The following is a 20,972-nucleotide window of genomic DNA, read 5'->3' on the forward strand; positions in this document are numbered from 1 at the left end:
GTTTACTAACAACTAAAGTGGTCAAATAACTTCTTAAAATGAAGCACATTAATCCACTTTACAACAGGTGTAGAGCCTAACTGGCATACATACACAGCGCGTGAGTTTCTCGTTTGGGGAAGATGAGTTTCACCATAAAAATGCACCTTTATAATAAAAGCATTACATGCATAATCACATCTGTGGTCACTTTTGATAATGGTGTTTTCCTGCTAATGGAACATTTGTGCTTATAGCCTACTGCCGTGTGCGCATTGCTGCGCTCATAATGTGAAGAAATAGCCCAATAGTTTGTCAACATTTTAAGCTAAATGTTCTCATCTGTTGCGTCAGGCTCATTGCGTAAAACATTTTTTTTTGATGCTAGTGGCTGTATTAATGTGGCATCTATCACATCCCACAACTGTCCCAGACTATGTTTGGAATATTTATTTCTCACACAGAATAGAATAGGTCAACTTTTGTACTATGGGGGATAGTAGATTGACATAGGCTAGTGCTTTTGCTGTTCGTTAGGCCTACTCATCTTATTGGCTGATGAAAAGCTAATGTGGACAGTTCTTCCATATCTTCAATATGCGCCTCAGAATTGGATGAGGACGCACACAGTTGGGTCCCTGATGTGTCTGTCTTCACTTGTTGTAAGGATCTATGCTGGAGACGAGAAGCAAGTACAAGGAGTGAACATTTACTGGAAAACGGACATCAAACCAAAACAAGAACACCGTCTGAATAGGGGGAACATAACCACAATAATGCTGACATGGGGAATCAACTGAGGAACAGACAGATATAGAAGGGAAATCAACAAAGTAATGGAGTCCAGGTGAGTCCAATGACGGGCAGCCTGGCACCCTCAAGCGCCAGAGGGGGAGCGGGAACATGCTTGACACTTGTAGCCTGTGAGAAAGAGGTGCTTCGGCACGCAGCTGGGAGAAGGGAATTATAATTATTATATGCAGCCCAAGGGCACAACAGCCACTGGCCGCAAAAGGCATGGATTTGTTTTAGGGGGCATAATGGCCACAAAAAGGGGATGATGCCAAATCGAAACATTATCAATTGCTTGTCAAATTGTGAATGAGAGACTGATGAAGTGTGTGCTGCCTGCACAAGAAACAAAGCAGAGCTCATGCCTTTCATGCAACTTTTTTCAAATTATCATTAGAGTCTCATCATGCAGCCCAACGTTTGTATCACAACTAAAGTTACATAAATAACTCTAAATTAAATATATATGAGTACCTCTTTCATTGTTAACTGTTCAACACAGAATAGCCGCATGTGCAAACTGTGAAAACGTGCAAACTGTAAACCACATATCCTGAGGCCGCATTTATTGTAGCTGGGGATTTTAACAAAGCAAATTTGAGGAAAACGCTTCCAAAGTTCTATCAACACATTGACTGTAGTACTCTCTTAGGAAAAACACTAGACCACTGCTACTCGCCTTTTCGAGATGCCTACAAGGCCCTCCCCCGCCCTCCCTTCGGCAAATCAGATCATGACTCCATTTTACTCCTCCCTTCCTATAGGCAGAAACTCAAACAGGAAGTACCAGTGCTAAGGTCTATTCAACGCTGGTCTGACTAATCGCAATCCATGCTTCAAGATTGTTTTGATCATGCGTACTGGAATATGTTCCAGGTAGCCTCTGAGAATAACATTGACGTTTACACAGACATGGTGACTGAGTTCATCAGGAAGTGTATAGGGGATGTTGTTCCCACGTTGACTATTCAAATACAAAACAGTGTAGTTATTCCCTCCATAAGGCAATCAAACAGTCAAAACATCAGTACAGAGACAAAGTGGAGTCGCAATTCAACGGCTCAGACACAAGACATATGTGGCAGGGTCTAAAGACAATCATGGATTACAAAGGGAAAACCTGCCACGTCACCCTCAGACAAGTTAAACATCTTCTTTGTCCGCTTTGAAGATAACACAGTGCACCGATGTGGCTCGCTCCCAAGGACTGTGAGGTCTCGTTCTCTGTGGCCGACTTGAGTAAGACATTTAAGTGTGTTAATCTTCACAAGGCTGCCGGCCCAGACGGCATCCTTAGCCGCGTCCTCAGAGCATGCGCAGACCAGCTGGCTGGAGTGTTTACGGACATATTTAATCTCTCCCTATCCCAGTCTGCTGTCCCCACTTGCTTCAAGATGTCCACCATTGTTCCTGTACCCAAGAAGGCAAAGGTAACTGAATTAAATGTTTATCGCCCGGTAGCAGTCACCTCTGTCATCATGAAGTGCTTTGAGAGGCTAGTTAAAGATCATATCACCTCTACCTTAGTTGACACCCTAGACCCACTTCAATTTGCTTACCGCCCCAATAGATCCACAGACAATGCAATCACCATCACACTGCCCTATCCCATGTGGACAAGAGGAATGCCTACTTCAGAATGCTGTTCATTGACTATAGCTCAATCTTCAACACCATAGTACCCTCCAAGCTCATTATTAAGCTCGTGGCCCTGGGTCTGAATCCACCCTGTGCAACTGGGTCCTGGACTTCCTTACGGGGCACCCCCAGGTGGTGAAGGTAGGAAACAACATCCTCAACACAGGGGCCCCAGAAGGGTGCGTACTGGGGCCGTACTTAGCACCCTCCTGTACTCCTTGTTCACCCATGACTGTGTGGCCACGCACGCCTCCAATTCAAACATCAAGTTTGCAGACGACACAACAGTAGTAGGCCTGATTACCAACAATGACTAGACAGCCTACAGGGAGGAGGTGAGGGCCCTGGCGGAGTGGTGCCAGGAAAATAACCTCTCCCTCAACGTCAAGAAAACGAAGGAGATGATCGTGGACTTCAGGAAACAGTAGAGGGAGCACCTCCCTATCCACATCGACGGGACCACAGTGGAGAAGGTGAAAAGCTTCAAGTTCCTTGGGCGTACACATAACTGATAATCTGAAATGGTCCACCCACACAGACAGTGTGGTGAAGAAGGCGCAACAGCGCCTCTTCAACCTCAAAAGCGTCTGCTAAATGACTTAAATGTAAATGTAAAAAAAAGGCTGAAGAAATTTGGATTGGCCCCTAAGACCTTCAGAAACATTTACAGATACACAATTGAGAACATCCTGTCGGGCTGTCTCACCACCTGGTATGGCAACTGCACTGCCCGCAACCGCAAGGCTCTCCAGAGGGTGGTGCCGTCTGCCCAACGCATCACCGGGGGCACACTACCTGCCCTCCAGGACAGCTACACCATCCGATGTCACAGGAAAGCCAAAAAGATCATCAAGGACATAAACCACCTGAGCCACTGCCTGTTCACCCCGCTATCATCCAGAAGGTGAGGTCAGTACAGGTGCATCAAAGCTGGGACAGAGAGACTGAAAAACAGTTTCTATCTCAAGGACATCAGACTGTTAAATAGCCATCACTAGCCAGCTACCACCCGGTTACTCAACCCTGCACCTTAGAGGCCGCTGCCCTATATACATAGACATGGAATCACTGGTCACTTTAATAACGTTTATGTACTGCTTTACTCATTTCATATGTATGTACTGTATTCCATTCTACTGAATTTTAGTCAATGCCACTCCGACATTGCTCATCCTAATATTTATGTATTTCTTAATTCCATTCTTTTACTTTTAGATGTGTTTGTATTGTTAGATATTACTGCACTGTTGGAGATAGGAACACAAGCATTTCGCTACACCCGCAATAACATCTGCTAAATATATGTATGTGATCAATAAAATTAGATTCCCTCAAATCGTTTGGTCAATATATGTTTTCTATTTTATTCAGCTATGTTAAACTGTATTCTTCATATTGTAAAATAATGGCACGGAATTCTAAGAAAATCTTGCTAAATGAACCAGTGTAGCCCACAGCCATATGGCACAGCCAGATCAGGGCCTAACATAAGGACAACTCAGAATATGCTAGACTACATTTTCATCATATAATTTTTCCTTAGACCTGTCTAAAATAAATCATGGATTTATTGTGATGGTGTAGACTATATTACATGGATATATTAGACTTTTTAAAGTGTAGATGTTCCAAAGATCTTCATCAGTGGCTTGTGGAAGCCAGGAGATGCTAAATGTGTTAATGTTAATTAACGGTCAATTACCATGAGACCGGCAGTTATTTCATGACCACCACAGTGCGGGCGAAAACAGCTCGTTGATGAGAGGTCAAAGGAGAATGGCAAGAATCGTGCATGCTAACTGGCGGGCCACAAACAGGCAAATAACGGTGCAGTACAACAGTGATGTGCAGAACGGCATCTCGGAACGCACAATTTGTCGGGCCTTGTCACGGATGGGCTATTGCAGTAGATGACCACACCAGGTTCCACTCCTATCAGCTAAAAACAAGAAGAAAAGCCTCCAGTGGGCACGTGATCACCAACACTGGACAATAAGGAGTGGAAGAACATTGCCTGGTCTGATGAATCCTGGTTCCTGTTGTGTCATGCTGATGGCAGAGTCAGGATTTGGAGTAAGCAGCCTGAGTCCATGGCCCCATCCTGCCTGGTGTCAACGGTACAGGCTGGTTGGATTGGGGTAATGGTGTGGGGAATGTTTTCCTGGCACACGTTAGGTCCCTTGATACCAACTGAGCAACTTTTGCATGCCCAGAATCATTTAGGCTGTTCTGGAGTCAAAGATACTAGATGGGTGAATCTAATAAACTGGTGTATGTGATCGTATACAAATGTAAGCAAGGTTTGAAATTATGTTTTAGTCAAATATTATATCGGTTTGGGCTTGTTGCGGTCAATTTGCAGTCTGCAATCGGCCTGCAGCGGAATCTATTTGATGAACCCTGGCCTAGACTATTTTCCTATCCAGTCCCAATCCCACTGAAATCCAAAATCTGGACTCCTGTCTCGCATGAAAATTCCTAACTTTATTCTGTAATCCATAGGTTGAAGTATCAAAGTATGTTTCTCACCTATGCATGTCAAAATACCACTATAACATTTTGCCCGCTTCCTGTACTTACTGATCAGCGCTTCTGTAGAGAATGTGTGATCAACAAACAGTATGAGATATTTTTAAAACAGAGTTGGTCCCCGTTAAGATACCCTGATATTTCAACTATTTCCACTCTTCATCTCCCTGTTACTCATGGTCTGATCTGCTATCTGTATGATCATTAACTCGATTAAGACAAAAAATATATTCTGTCATTCGTTGAAGGAGGTTATCTAGCAAGCTTAGCAACTTTGGTCACTTGACTTTTGTTTGACTGCCATTACAAAGTTTGTATAATTGGTTTGGAGGGGGAAAGTGTGTGTGTGTGTGTGTTGACCCTTGGATATATGTGGAAAATGATTGTAAGGAGGCTGTAGTAGACAGTAGTAGCCCTGGCCTCCATCTGCCTCCCATTTCACCTGGAACCCACACCAGAGCCAGCCATCACTACACCAACATATCTCTGTGCCATTTAAAAGGCCTTCCACAGATACACATACTGCCGTAAGGCACATTCTCTTAGCTTCCCTCTCCCCTCATCCCCCAGTCCTTACCTGCGATGTTGGTCACTCGAAGTGCCTCCTGGCCCTTGTTGGCCCCTTTGGAGCGGTTGGGGTTGTGTTGTTTGGTGCCCCCTGGTGCTGAGCGGATGCTGCGCAGGTGCACCTCTGTGGCTTTGAAGAAGGCCACCATGAAGGGCTGTTTATTCTGAGGACCACTGAGGCCGATCAGCCCTGCCATCCGCGGGTTCACACTCTCACCTGCAGGGGGAGACACAGAGGACAGCATGTCAGAGACATGTCTATGTGAGTGTGGGTATCTAAAGTGTGTGTGGTCCACTCAGTCTCTAATGAGAACCATTTATTTAGTCTGTGTAATGCTGAAAATTGATGGTGACGGGACGGGACGTCTCACGAGCGTGCCAGCACACACACACACACACACACAAACACACCCCTCCCAACACACACACACACACAAACACACACTGTCCCTAACATGAAAGAAACATGGATCATCCTTCTATCATCACTGAGGTAAACTCAGAAACACTGTCATACAGTACTACTGTTGATGCTGCTGTTGTGGTTATTGATTTCAAGTGGCTAACATCCTGCCATCCTGATAGCAATCTCTCCTCCGCTCTAAAGAGAAACTTGACTCAATAGAAATACATCTGCACTACATGTTGTTTGTTGAAATCTCTTCTGCATGGGTGATAGTGATGATGAGGGTATAGTGGATCGTGTTAAATAATGAGGGCTTGTATTATCCCTCTACCAGTGTGTTCTCTCTGTATTGTGTGCTGGTAGAGAATGTGCCATTGCTATGCACTGAGGTCATACTGCTTATGCTGTCTCCTGTTCTTACATGAATCCAGGCCAGGGCCCATATACATAATTTAGATCCTAATTAATAAGATTATATGGAAAGGGATGAGCTGGTCCTAGATCAGTACTCATACTCTAATAAGCTATTTGGTTATGGGTCCAGGTTCTTATAGGGTTTGACCTCTCATATAGAAGTTCTGGTTTAGAGAGCTCCCTCTGGGTTCTAGACCTGGTTCAAAGGCCCTCTGCTTACCCGCGGTGCTCTCCAGAGCCAGCTGCAGGCCCAGGTTGCGTCCAGGATTCAGAACCCAGTGGTTACTGGTCAATGTCACATCAATCACCAGCCAGCCCTCCTCAGCCGCCCAGATGACCCGCGAGTCCAACAGAAACAGGTCCGACTCCCTGGAGGAGATACACACACACACGTGCATGCATGAGTAAACATTCACACAAACACGGAGACAAACACAAACACACACACATACACAACCAGACCCACATGGGACCCCAACATGCAAACATACGCAAAGAAACACAGACACACACACACAGATACAAACAGATACAGACAAATACACACACACACACACAAGCCTGCATACTTAGATAATATGTGCAAAAAGTGTGGAGCTGAGGAGTAGAACAAGTAAGGGAGCGAGATCAGGGCAATAGAGAAAGAGAATGCGAGGAAGAGAGGGAAGGCTCCAGATGGTGAGGTCCAGGGGAACACTTCATTTCCATAATTGACAATAATGACTTTATAAACGACTGTTCCATTCATACTGAACACACTGTCCATCACACACTGGAATTAAGGGAGTGAAATAGAGAAAGAGCCAGAGAGAGAGAGAGGTAGAGAGAGAAAGAAGGATACAGCAAGAGAGAGAAAGAGAGAGAGAGAGAGAGAAAGAAAGAAAGAAAGAGAACAAAGGAGAGAGAAAGAAGCATAGAGAAAGAATCCTTGTCCAACTAAAAATCATTGTTCTAAAGTGGAATGTTTTTCTCTTTTCTCCTCTTTTCCTTTCTGATATTCTATCCCTTGTTCCTCCAGTGTCCATCATTCCTCCCAGGCCAGTGTTGGTCTACTGACAGGTTAGATAGTGTGTCATAGTGCTCTGCTTCACACACACTTCCCTGGCAGAGGGATACATGTGTTGTTCCCCCTAGAGCTGTGCAGGCAGCAGAAGACTTTAGGAGGGGTCAGAGACCTGGCCCTTTACACAGCATAGGTTATACACACCTTCCACATGGCTGTGGGAAAGACTGGATATACTCACTGATCTTTGAAAACAATGGTGGGAGAATAGAAGTGAGGGAACACAACCTGTTGCTGTGTGACATAACAGAGGAGAACCCTAAAACATACTGACACACACACACACACACACACACACACACACACACACACTATCCCTCACCTGTCGTTGTGTTCCTTCAGCACCTGGTAGACACTGATGCGGAAGGTCTCATTCTCAAAGCGCTCGTGGATGAAGTCCTTATAGATGCGGAACTCTGCAGCGGTGACCGCTTCCCCATCGGGGATACGTGATAGGTCGAAACGAAACTCTCTGTGGTGCCGCCGGACCGAGAGAAACTCCTTATCGTGCTCCACTGGAACACAAAAACACACAAAGGATCAGACAGACAGAACACCACAAACACACGCATGCACGTGCACACACACACAAACTCTCTCCTCTTCTCTGAACCACAGAGACTAGTCTCTCCTCTTCTCTGAACCCCAGAGACTAGTCTCTCCTCTCATCCTCCCTGAACCCCAGAGACTAGTCTCTCCTCTCATCCTCCCTGAACCACAGAGACTCGTCTCTCCTCTCCTCTCTGAACCCCAGAAACGAGTCTCTCCCCTCCTCTCTGAACCCCAGAGACTAGTCTCTCCTCTCATCCTCCCTGAACCCCAGAGACTAGTCTCTCCTCTCCTCTCTGAACCCCAGAGACTAGTCTCTCCTCTCCTCTCTGAACCCCAGAGACTAGTCTCTCCTCTCCTCCCTGAACCCCAGAGACTAGTCTCTCCTCTCCTCTCTGAACCCCAGAGACTAGTCTCTCCTCTCCTCCTCTCTGAACCACAGAGACTCGTCTCTCCCCTCCTCCTCTCTGAACCCCAGAGACTAGTCTCTCCTCTCCTCCTCCCTGAACCCCAGAAACTAGTCTCTCCTCTAATCCTCCCTGAACCCCAGAGACTAGTCTCTCCTCTCATCCTCTCTGAACCCCAGAGACTAGTCTCTCCCCTCCTCTCTGAACCCCAGAGACTAGTCTCTCCTCTCCTCCTCTCTGAACCCCAGAGACTAGTCTCTCCTCTCCTCCTCTCTGAACCCCAGAGACTAGTCTCTCCTCTCCTCCTCCCTGAACCCCAGAGACTAGTCTCTCCTCTCATCCTCTCTGAACCCCAGAGACTAGTCTCTCCTCTCATCCTCTCTGAACCCCAGAGACTAGTCTCTCCTCTCATCCTCCCTGAACCCCAGAGACTAGTCTCTCCTCCTCTCTGAACCACAGAGACTAGTCTCTACTCTCCTCCTCTCTGAATCCCAGAGACTAGTCTCTCCTCTCCTCCTCTCTGAACCCCAGAAACTAGTCTCTCCTCTCATCCTCCCTGAACCCCAGAGACTCGTCTCTCCTCTCATCCTCCCTGAACCACAGAGACGAGTCTCTCCTCTCGTCCTCTCTGAACCCCAGAAACTAGTCTCTCCCCTCCTCTCTGAACCCCAGAGACTAGTCTCTCCCCTCCTCTCTGAACCCCAGAAACGAGTCTCTCCCCTCCTCTCTGAACCCCAGAGACTAGTCTCTCCCCTCCTCTCTGAACCCCAGAGACTAGTCTCTCCCCTCCTCTCTGAACCCCAGAAACGAGTCTCTCCTCTCCTCCTCCCTGAACCCCAGAGACTAGTCTCTCCCCTCCTCTCTGAACCCCAGAAACGAGTCTCTCCTCTCCTCCTCCCTGAACCCTAGAGACTAGTCTCTCCCCTCCTCTCTGAACCCCAGAAACGAGTCTCTCCCCTCCTCTCTGAACCCCAGGGACTAGTCTCTCCTCTCCTCCTCTCTGAATCCCAGAGACTCGTCTCTCCGAACCTCCTCTCTGAACACAAGAGACTCGTCTCTCCTCTCCTCCTCTCTGAACACCAGAGACTAGTCTCCCCTCTCCTCCTCTCTGAATCCCAGAGACTAGTCTCTCCTCTCCTCCTCTCTGAATCCCAGAGACTCGTCTCTCCTCTCCTCCTCTCTGAACACCAGAAACTCGTCACTCCTCTCCTCCTCTCTGAACACCTAGAAACTCATCTCTCCTCTCCTCCTCTCTGAACCCAAGATATTCGTCTCTCCTCTCCTCCTCCCTGAACCCAAGAGACTTGTCTCTCCTCTCCTCACATTTACATTTTAGTCATTTAGCAGATGCTCTTATACAGAGCGACTTACAGTAGTGAATGCATACATTTCATACATTTTTTCCCCGTACTGGTCCCCCGTGGGAGACTTGTCTCTCCTCCTCTCTGGATCTCATGAGGTGGCGCACAGACACACACACACACACACACACACACAGTAACTGAAGGTTGCTAGTTTGAATCCCCGAGCAGACAAGGTTACAAAATCTGTCGATCTGCCCTTGAGAAAGGCACTTAACCCTAATTGCTCCAGGTTTGCCGTCAACAATGGCTGATCCCTGGCTGTGACCCCACTCTCCGAGGGTGTCTCAGGGGGAGTTGGCATATGCAAAAAAAGATATATTTCACACCTCACACTTGTACAGGTTGTGACACAGGACAAATATAAGCACCTCCTGTTTGACTGTTGGAGTGTGCGCATAGATACGCACTCACGTACTAAAGATGGTGCTGTATGGCTGCTGTCTTGCTCTGACCCAATGTATCCATTTTGTGATTATTTTGGCATTTATCTTAATTTTTCTTTGCACTAAATGTAACTGCTTTCATTTCCTATGATCGACAAGAACTTCTGAACATCAGATCGGCAGTTACTAACCTCAATTCCGGCTTCAACTTCGACTCGTCTGCCCTGGGCTCTTTGTGTACCTCCGTGCCAATTTTCAGGCAACATCTGTCTTATCTCCATGTTTCCGGTTTGTAATACTCGTTACTTTCAACAAATGTACTATCACCAATAATTTCATGTTGATGTCGACTTGAATAATAATGAATGCTATTGGTTCGACATTTATGAAAATGAACCATGCGTCAACATCGCAATGTTGACGCATGAGTATTGAGTATTCCGGGGTTTTTGGGTACTGTTTGGTGTTCTGGTATTCTATGTCTAGTCTAGTATGTCTGTTTCTATGTCTGGTTAATTGGGGTTGGGACTCTCAGTTGAAGGCAGGTGTTGTCTATCTGCCTTTGATTGAGAGTCCCATATATGAGGGTGTGTTTGTGTTTGATGTTGTGGGTGATTGTTCTGTGTTCAGCCCTAGGCTTTACCAGACTGTTTGTTGTTCGTTCGCGTTCGTGTTTTGTTGTTTTGGAGTGTTCTTTTGATAATTAAATAAAAGTCAAAATGAGCATACACGTACCTGCCGCATTTTGGTCCTCATTCACCGACGACAACCGTGACAGAATCACCCACCACCAAAGGACCAAGCAGCAGAGGAAGGAGCAGACGGCGTTCGAGTTGGACTGGCGGGAGAAGTGGACTTGGGAGGAAATTCTGGACGGGGCCGGACCTTGGCATCAGGCTGGGGAGTATCGCCGCCCGCAGTGGGAAATAGAGGCAGCCAAGGCGGAGAGGCGATGGTACGAGGCCAGAGACGCGCTGAGGGAGAAGCACGAGAGGCACCCCCAAGAAATTTTTTTGGGGGGGCACACGGGTAGTTTGGCTAGGCGAAGGAAGAGCCGGAAGCCAGCTACCCGTGGTTATATGGAGGAGCGTATGGGGTGGAGAGCGCTATGTTTCGCTGAGAAGCGCACTATCTCACCCATACGCACGCACAGTCCGGTGCGAGTTATTCCAGCCCCTCGCAGGTGCCGTGATAGAGCGGGCATCCAGCCTGGTAGGAGGATGCCTGCGCAGCGCATCTGGTCGCCGGTACGCCTCCGAGGACCAGGCTACCCAACTCCCACTCTACGCACGGCTACCATCAGGCCCCTGCACAGCCCAGTCTGCCCTGTACGAGCACTCCGCTCGTACAGGGCTACTAGTTCCATCCAGCCAAGGCGGGTTGTGCAGGAGGTAAGATCTAGACCGGCTGTGCGCCTCCATAGCCCTGGGTTTCCAGCTCCTGTCTCTCGTGCGGACCCGGAAGTGCGTCAACCCAGTCCGACTCGTCCTGTTCCCGCTCCCCGCACTAAACTGAAAGTGCGTAAACCCAGCCTCGCCAGTCAACAGTCGTCGGAGCTGCCCGCCAGTCAACAGTCGTCGGAGCTGCCCGCCAGTCAACAGTCGTCGGAGCTGCCCGCCAGTCAACAGTCGTCGGAGCTGCCCGCCAGTCAACAGTCGTCGGAGCTGCCCGCCAGTCAACAGTCGTCGGAGCTGCCCCGCCAGTCAACAGTCGTCGGAGCTGCCCGCCAGTCAACAGTCGTCGGAGCTGCCCGCCAGTCACAGTCGTCGGAGCTGCCCGCCAGTCAACAGTCGTCGGAGCTGCCCGTCAGTCAACAGTCGTCGGAGCTGCCCGCCAGTCAACAGTCGCCGGAGTGGCCAGACTGCCCTGAACTGCCGGAGTGGCCAGACTGCCCTGAACTGCCGGAGTGGCCAGACTGCCCTGAACTGCAGGAGTGGCCAGACTGCCCTGAACTGCAGGAGTGGCCAGACTGCCCTGAACTGCAGGAGTGGCCAGACTGCCCTGAACTGCCGGAGTGGCCAGACTGCCCTGAACTGCCGGAGTGGCCAGACTGCTCAGACTGCCCCGAGCTGCCAGACTGCCCCGAGCTGCCAGACTGCCCCGAGCTGCCAGACTGCCCCGAGCTGCCAGACTGCCCCGAGCTGCCAGACTGCCAGACTGCCCCGAGCTGCCAGACTGCCCAGACTGTCCCGAGCTGCCAGACTGCCCAGACTGTCCCGAGCTGCCAGACTGCCCAGACTGTCCCGAGCTGCCAGACTGCCCAGACAGCCTGGAACGGCCTGAGCCGGAGCCACCTCCAGAAATAGGTGGGTTGGGGAGGGGGGGTGTAGCACAGTGCCGTCGTTGACGGCAGCCACCCTCCCTTCCCTCCCATTAAAAAAGGGGAATTTTTCTTTTGGTGTTGCTTGGGGTTATTTTTTGTTAAGGTGCTTCTGGGGTAGCACCTTTAAGGGGGGGGTACTGTCACGTCCTGGCCAGTATAGGGTTAATTAGTATTGTAGTTTGGTCAGGACGTGACAGAGGGTATTTGTTTTATGTGGTTCGGGGTGGTGTGTTTTTGTTAAAGGGCATTTGGTTTGAGTATTCCGGGGTTTTTGGGTACTGTTTGGTGTTCTGGTATTCTATGTCTAGTCTAGTATGTCTGTTTCTATGTCTGGTTAATTGGGGTTGGGACTCTCAGTTGAAGGCAGGTGTTGTCTATCTGCCTTTGATTGAGAGTCCCATATATGAGGGTGTGTTTGTGTTTGATGTTGTGGGTGATTGTTCTGTGTTCAGCCCTAGGCTTTACCAGACTGTTTGTTGTTCGTTCGCTTTCGTGTTTTGTTGTTTTGGAGTGTTCTTTTGATAATTAAATAAAAGTCAAAATGAGCATACACGTACCTGCCGCATTTTGGTCCTCATTCACCGACGACAACCGTGACACTTTATTCTCTTCCAAAACGGAAAACTCATCATGCTTATCATATTTCCATGGCTTGAGATAATGTAATTGACCCCCAGAATTATAAAGTTTGATTTTTTTAACCACTAACCTGTCGACAAAAGCTTATGTGAGAAGCTCATCCATCAAGCCAATTGATTAAGGCATAATTCTAATGAGGTCATATATAATTTTCAAACATTCAGTTACTTGTTGATATTTTGCTAATTTTATAAAAGCAATATGAACTAGAGGAGACAATGGCCTGTGCTTAAACGTTTTTCTATTTTATTCCAGATCATCAGTTTACATTATGTTACTTTCGTCCCATATGTCTCTCCTTTAACTTCTCCCAGGCTAACCCCCAAGACTAGCTAGCACGATACTTGAAACTTATGCTGTCATTTAGGCACTGGATGGGTTAAGAAGATTATATATGTTTGGAACCTTAATGACTTGGAGAAGATCTGCAAAGAGGAGTAGGACAAAATCCCTCCTGAGATGTGTGCAAACCTGGTGGCCAACTACAAGAAACGTCTGACCTCTGTGATTGCCAACAAGGGTTTTGCCACCAAGTACTAAGTCATGTTTTGCAGAGGGGTCGAATACTTATTTCCCTCATTAAAATGCAAATCATTTTATAACATTTTTTATGAGTTATTCTGGATTTTTTTCCAATAAACCTACCATTAAAATTATGATCATTTCTTTGTCAGTGGGCAAGCGTACAAAATCAGCAGGGGATCAAATACTTTTTTCCCTCACTGTAAGACTGTATCATCTGCATATAAATAGATGAGAGCTTCCTACTGCCTGAGTTATGTTGCTGATGTAAATTGAGAAGAGCGTGGGGCCTAGGATTGAGCCTTGGGGTACTCCCTTGGTGACAGGCAGTGGCTAAGACAGCAGCTTTTCTGACTTTATACACTGCACTCTTTGATAGAGGTAGTTAGAAAACCAGGCCAAAGACCCCTCAGAGACACCAATACTCCTTAGCCGGCAAACAAGAATGGAATGGTCCGGTACCAAAAGCTTTGGCCAAGTCAATAAAAATAGCAGCACAACATTGCTTAGAATCAATGGCAATGGTGACATCATTGAGGACCTTAAAGGTTGCAGTGACACATCCATAACCTGAGTGGAAACCAGATTTCATACCAGAGACAATACTATAGACATCAAGAAAGCCAGTCAGTTGATTATTGACAAGTTTTTCCAACACTTTTGATAAACAGGGCCTATAGGCCTATAACAGTTGGGATCAGCTTATCTCCACGTTTAAATAAAGGACGGACCGTGGCTGCCTTCCAAGCAATGGGAACCTCCCCAGAAAGGAGAAACATGTTAAAAAGGTCGGAGATAGGCTTGGCGATGATAGGGGCAGCAACCTTAAAGAAGAAAGGGTCTAAACCATCTGACCCAGATGTTTTTTGGGGGTCAAGTTTCAGGAGCTCCTTTAGCACCTCAGACTCAGTGACTGCCTGCAGGGATAAACTTTGTAGCGGGGCAGGGCAAAAAGATGGAGAAGCATCGGGGGATAGTAGCATTAGAAGGGGTGGGAGATGAGGAAATGTCGGACGGGCAAGATGGCATGGCTGAGTCGAATAGGAATCCTGACTTAATGAAGTGGTGATTAAAGGGCTCAGCCATCTGCTTCTTGTCAGTAACAACCACATCATCAACTTTAAGGGACATTAAGTACTTCTTGGGGTTAGACCCCCAGAGAGAGAACTGCTCCTTAAAGTAATTAACTTTGGCCTTCCGGATAGCCTGAGTGCACTTATTACTCATTTGCCTGAACGAGAGCTAGTCAGCGTGAGTATGCGTGTGCCGAGCCATTCGCCAAATGCAATTCTTGTGGTGGAGAAACTCTGTGAGATTACAGTCGAACCAAGGGCTGAACCTGTTGTTAATTCTCATTTTCTTTATGGGGGCTTGTTTGTTAACAATACCAATGAAAATATTAAAAAAAGGAGGTCCAAGCGTCTTCGACAGTGTGGATCAAGCTGTTTCTATACCATTTTACAGAAGCCAGTTCATGAAGGAAGGCTTTGTAACGAGTGTCGTGTGTGGAGGACCAAGACGCAACAGGGAAGTGTATACTCATCTTATTTTTAATATTGAAGAAGGTGAAACAAAATGAAACACGTATACAATTACGAAAAACGACACTAACAGTTCTGTCAGGTGAAGAACACAAAACAGAATACAACTACCCACAATCCACAATACAAACAAACCCCTAATTATAGGACCTTCAATCAGAAGCAACGATAAACAGCTGCCTCCAATTGAAGGCCCCAATTACAAAACAAACATAGAAACAGAGTGACTAGAATAAACATAGAAAATGCCCTAACATAAAACATATACCAAAACTCTAGACCACTCTAAACAAACACCCCTTGTCTATACACATAGACTAAGCATCCCCGAAACATATAAACAAAATACCCCCCTGCCACGTCCTGACCATACTAAACACTAACAAATAACACCTTTACAGGTCAGAACGTGACAGGCTTGCTCATTAAAGTTTTTTAGCAAGCGTCTATGACAAATCAGGACAGGTCGTTTCACTGAGCAGCCATTACGAACACAGGCTGTAAAACAGTGATCACTAAGGTCATTACAGAAAACACCAGACTGATACCCGGACACTAATAAGAAATCCTGCTATGCCCTCAGTCGGACCATCAAACAGGCAAAACGTCAATACAGGACTAAGATTGAATCGTCCTACACCGGCTCGCACAGCCGTGAGCCTACCAAACGAGCTAAATTACTTCTATGCTCGCTTTGAGGCAAGCAACACCGAAGCATGCATGAGAGCATCAGCTGTTCCGTACAACTGTGTGATCACGCTCTCCGTAGCCGATGTGAGTAAGACCTTTAAACAGGTCAACATTCACAAGCCCGCGGGGCCAGACAGATTACCAGGACGTCTACTCCGAGCATGCGCTCACCAACTGGCATGTGTCTTCACTGACATTTTCAACATGTCCCTGACTGAGTCTGTAAAACCAACATGTTTCAAGCAGACCACCATAGTCCCTGTGCCCAATAACACTAAGGTAACCTACCTAAATGACTACCGACCCATAGCACTCACGTCTGCAGCCATGAAGTGCTTTGAAAGGCTGGTCATGGCTCACATCAACATCATTATCCCAGAAACCCTAGACCCACTCCAATTTGCATACCGCCCCAACAGATCCACAGATGATGCAATCTCTATTGCACTCCACACTGCCCTTTCCCACCTGGACAAAAGGAACACCTACGTGAGAATGCTATTCATTGACTACAGCTCAGCATTCACACCATAGTGCCCTCAAAGCTCATCACTAAGCTAAGGACCCTGGGACTAAACATCTCCCTCTGCAACTGGATCCTGGACTTCCTGACGGGCTGCCCCCAGTGGGTAAGGGTAGGTAACAACACATCTGCCACACTGATCCTCAACACGGGGGCCCCTCAGGGGTGCGTGCTAAGTCCCCTCCTGTTGTCCTTGTTCACCCATGACTGCATGGCCAGGCATGACTCCAACAACATCATTAAGTTTGCCGACGAAACAATAGTGGTAGGCCTGATCACCAACAACGATGAGACAGCCTATAGGGAGGAGGTCAGAGACTTGGCCATGTGGTGCCAGGATAACAACCTCTCCCTCAACGTGATCAAGATAAAGGATTTGATTGTGGACTACAGGAAAAGGAGGACCGAGGTTTAGAGCTTCAAGTTCCTTTGTGTTCACATCACCAACAAACTATCATGGTACACACACACCAAGACAGTCGTGAAGAGGGCATGCAAAGTCTATTCTCCCCAGGAGACTGAAAAGATTTGGCATGGGTCCTAATATTCTAAAAAATGTCTACAGCTGCACCATCGAGCGCATCCTGACTGGTTGCATCACTGCCTGGTATGGCAACTGCTCAGACTCCGACCGCAGGACACTACAGAGGGTAGTGCGAACAGCCCAGTACATCACTGGGGCCAAGCTTCCTGTCATCCAGGACCTCTATAACAGGCGGTGTCAGAGGAAAGCCCTAAAAATTGTCAAAGACTCCAGCCACCCTAGTCACAGACTGTTCTCTCTACTAATCAAATGGCTACCCAGCCTATTTGCATCCCCCCTATTTTATGCTGCTGCTACTCTCTGGTTATTAGCACTTTAACTCTACCTACATATTACCTCAATTACCTTGACTAACCGGTGCCCTCGCTACTGTTATTTTACTGCTGCTCTTTAACTATTTGTTATTTTTAGTCATTTAAATCTATTTTTCACTTCATGCATCTTAAAACTGCATTTTTGGATAAGGGCTTGTAAGTAAGCATTTCACTGTAAAGTCTACACCTGTTATTCGTCGCATGCGACAAATACAATTAGATTTGATTTGATTTTGTCCCCCTGAAGGCAAATCAGATCTTGACTCTACACTGAAAAAAACGGTGCTTTCTAGAACCTAAAAGGGTTCTTCAGCTGTCCTCATAGGAGAACTCTTTGAAGAACCCGTTTTAGTTCCAGGTAGAACCCTTTTGGCTCCAGGTAACACCCTTATGGGTTCCATGTAGAACCCTTTCCACAAAGGGTTCTACATGGAACTCAAAAGGGTTATACATGGAAACAAAAAGGGTTCTACCTGGAAACAAAAATGGTGCTGCTGTGGGATCAGCCAAGAACCCTTTCGGAACCCTTTTTTCTAAGAGTGTATAATCCTGCAGCCAAAATTCAAACAGGATGTACCCGTGACACGTTCCGTAGAAAAATAGTCTACCAAAGCAAAGGCTATGCCGCAGGACTGGCTTGCTAGCGCTGACTGGAATATTCTCTGGGACTCTGCTGATAGCATCGACGAGCTAACCACATCTGTCACCGGTTTCATAAGGAAATGCATCACCGACGTCGTCCCCACAGTAAAGGTTCACTACTTCCCCAATCAAAAGCCCTGGATTAACACAGGGCTACAGCTCACAGGGCTATCGCAGCCAACCCCGAGGCTACGTCTGAGGACACGAATGCGTACATGAAGTCCCGCCACAACCTCCACAGAGCCATCAATCAAAGGTGGAATCCTATTATACTATACCGGCTCCAACGCTCAACGCATGCGGCAGGGGCTACAGTTCATTATGGACTACAAAGGAAGCCCTAGCCTTCATCTGCTCAATGACGTCTCTCTACAAGACGAACTCAATGCCTTTTATGCAAACTTCGACAAAAACAAAATAGAACACTGCATAAAGGCCCCTGCTGATCCGGAGGACAGGGTCATATCTCTCGCCGAGACTGATGTGAGTACGTTTTTTAAACAGTTTAACACTGGTAAAGCAGCAGAGCCTATAGGGAGTCACTTGTCTCTTAGTTGGATTAGAGCACTCCAGTTTGATCTAATTTACCCCTCCTTCCCTCCCTCTCTTCCTCTCCCCTTTTCAGTTGTGATCAGGGCCTGGTGACCCAAGACCCCCCCCACAGCAGCTCCCCACCCCCTCTCTAGCCCCCCCATCACCGTGCTCACACTCAACAGCTCTTTATCAGACAGACCGCCTCTGATCTCTGAGCAGCTTTGACTGCGTTGCCAGTGACACATCTCTGCCAAGGCCTCCAGTCCACACACACATAGAGCGAAAACATACACACGCACACACATGCACACTCTGAATCACACTCATACACCACAGACATACACACGCATAGAGCGAAAAACGCACACTCACATAGTCAGACACACACATACCAGTTCCACACCCTGAGATGTGAAATTCCGTTGTCCTTGTACTGCACCAGCTGCTATGGATGGATGTGAATGAGGGAGCAAAGATGATCGACTGAGGAGAACACATTTCCCATTGATGAGTGTTTGGATTCCATTCAGTCTCTCATGCCTCTTACTATGTCTCTGCAATACATCTACAGTATATCACATTGCTCCACTTTTCATTTAATCTCTTTCTCTTCATCTTCTTTTTACTGTTGCTACTTTCATTCACCATTATCATATGGAACACACTATAACACAGACAGGAACAGTGTGGGTGCATGTGTGTCTTACAAAGACAGCACTGTCTGACTGGGCAGCGAGTGCAGGGTAAAGGCATGGATCTAATTACTGTCCAATGGGGGAAAGTTCTCTCTCTCTCTCTCTCTTTCTCTCTCTCTCTCTCTCTCTCTCTCTCTCTCTCTCTCTCTCTCTCTCTCTCTCTCGCTCTCTCTCTCTCTAAATTCAATTCAAATGGGCTTTTTTGGCATGGGAAACACATGTTTATATTGCCAAATCAAGTGAAATAAAAATAAACAAATTGAACAACATCAGCAGAAAACTGTTAGAAATGAATAGTAAGGATTGCACCTAAAAAGGTTTCAAAAAGATAAAGACATGACAAGTGTTATATTATTAGCCATGTACAGTGTTAGCAATGTGCAAATAGTTGTAGTACGAATAGTGGGGGAAGATAAATAAACAGATACATATTGGTGGTATTTACAATGTTGTTTGTGCTCCACTGGTTGCCCTTTTCTTATGGAAACGGGCCACAAATATTGCTACTGTGATGGCACATTGTGGTATTTCACTTAACAGATATGGCAGTTTATCAATCTTAGATTTCTTTTCAAATTCTTTGTGGGTCTGTGTACTCTGTGGGAAATATAAGGCTCTAATGTGGTCATACATTTGGCAGGAGGTTAGGAAGTGTAGCTCAGTTTCCACCTAATTTTGTTGACAGTGGGCACAAGTCCTGTCTTCTCTTAAGAGCCAGGTCTGCCTATGGCGACCTTTCTCAATAGCAAGGCTATGCTCACTGAGTCTGTACATAGTCAATGATTTTTTTTAAATTTTGGGTTAGTCACAGTGGTCAGGTATTCTGCCACTGTGTACTTTCTGTTTAGGGCCAGATGGAAAGTGGAAAGTGGAAAGTGTGGGCATCTCCTCTTTTTAGGTGGTTGTAGAATTGAACAGATCTTTTCTGGATTCTGATAACTAGCGGGTCTACTCCTCATTCTGTCTCATTTGGGGGTTTGTCCCATTTTGTGAATTATTGGTTGGTGATTGGACCCCAGACCTCACAACCATAAGGGGCAATGGTTTTATAACAGATCGTTTTTTGCCAGATCCTAATTGGGATGTCGAATTTTATGTTCCTTTTGATGGCATACAAGGCCCTTCTTTCCTTGTCTCTTAGATCATTCACAGCCTTGTGGAAGTTGCTTGTGGTGTTGATGTTTAGACCGAGGTAGGTATAATTCTTTGTGTGCTCTAGGGCAACAGCGTGTCACACCCTGATCTGTTTCACCTGCCCTTGTGATTGTCTCCACCCCCTCTAAGGTGTCGCTTATTTTCCCCCGTGTATTTATCCCTGTGTTTCCTGTCTCTCTGTGCCAGTTCGTCTTGTATGTTTCCAAGTCAACCAGCGTTTTTTCGTTCTCCTGCTTTTTGCATTCTCCTTTTTCTAGTCCTCCCGGTTTTGACCCTTGCCTGTTTCTGGACTTTGTACCCACCTGCCTGACCATTCTGCCTGCCTTGACCACGAGCCTGTCTGCCACTCTGTACCTCCTGGACTGGTCTGGTTTTGACCTTTTTGCCTGTCCACGACCATTCTCTTGCCTACCCCTTTGGATTAATAAACATTATAAGACTTGTGCCTTGATACAGTGTCTAGATATAATTTGTATTTGTTTCCCTGGCAACTGGACCTTTTTTGGAACACCATTATTTTTGTCTTACTGAGACTCACTGTCAGGGCCAAGGTCTGACAGAATATGTGCAGAAGATCAGGTGCTGCTGTAGGGGTTCCTTGGTTGGGGACAAAAGCACTAGATCAACAGCAAACAGTAGACATTTGACTTCAGATTCTAGTAGGGTGAGGCCGGGTGCTGCAGACTTTTCTAGTGCCCTCACCAATTCATTGACATGGTGTATAATAAAGAGGGTGGGGTTCAGTCTGCATCTATCTCA

At 46.8% G+C, this 20,972-nt stretch overlaps 1 protein-coding gene across 1 annotated transcript in view; it reads right to left on the bottom strand.

Annotated features, from left to right (window-relative positions):
- The window catches only part of LOC115168387 (bone morphogenetic protein 7-like), a 52,831-nt gene that overhangs the window by 6,561 nt on the left and 25,298 nt on the right, over positions 1-20,972 (bottom strand). Inside the window, exons 2-4 of the mRNA XM_029723605.1 lie at positions 7,711-7,903; positions 6,546-6,694; positions 5,516-5,722 (exon numbers count right to left, since the gene is read on the bottom strand). Coding sequence (XP_029579465.1) covers positions 5,516-5,722; positions 6,546-6,694; positions 7,711-7,903 — 549 coding nt within the window. The remainder of the gene's footprint in view (positions 1-5,515; positions 5,723-6,545; positions 6,695-7,710; positions 7,904-20,972) is intronic.

This window comes from Salmo trutta, chromosome 30 (assembly GCF_901001165.1).
Source record: "Salmo trutta chromosome 30, fSalTru1.1, whole genome shotgun sequence".
NCBI lineage: Eukaryota > Metazoa > Chordata > Actinopteri > Salmoniformes > Salmonidae > Salmo > Salmo trutta.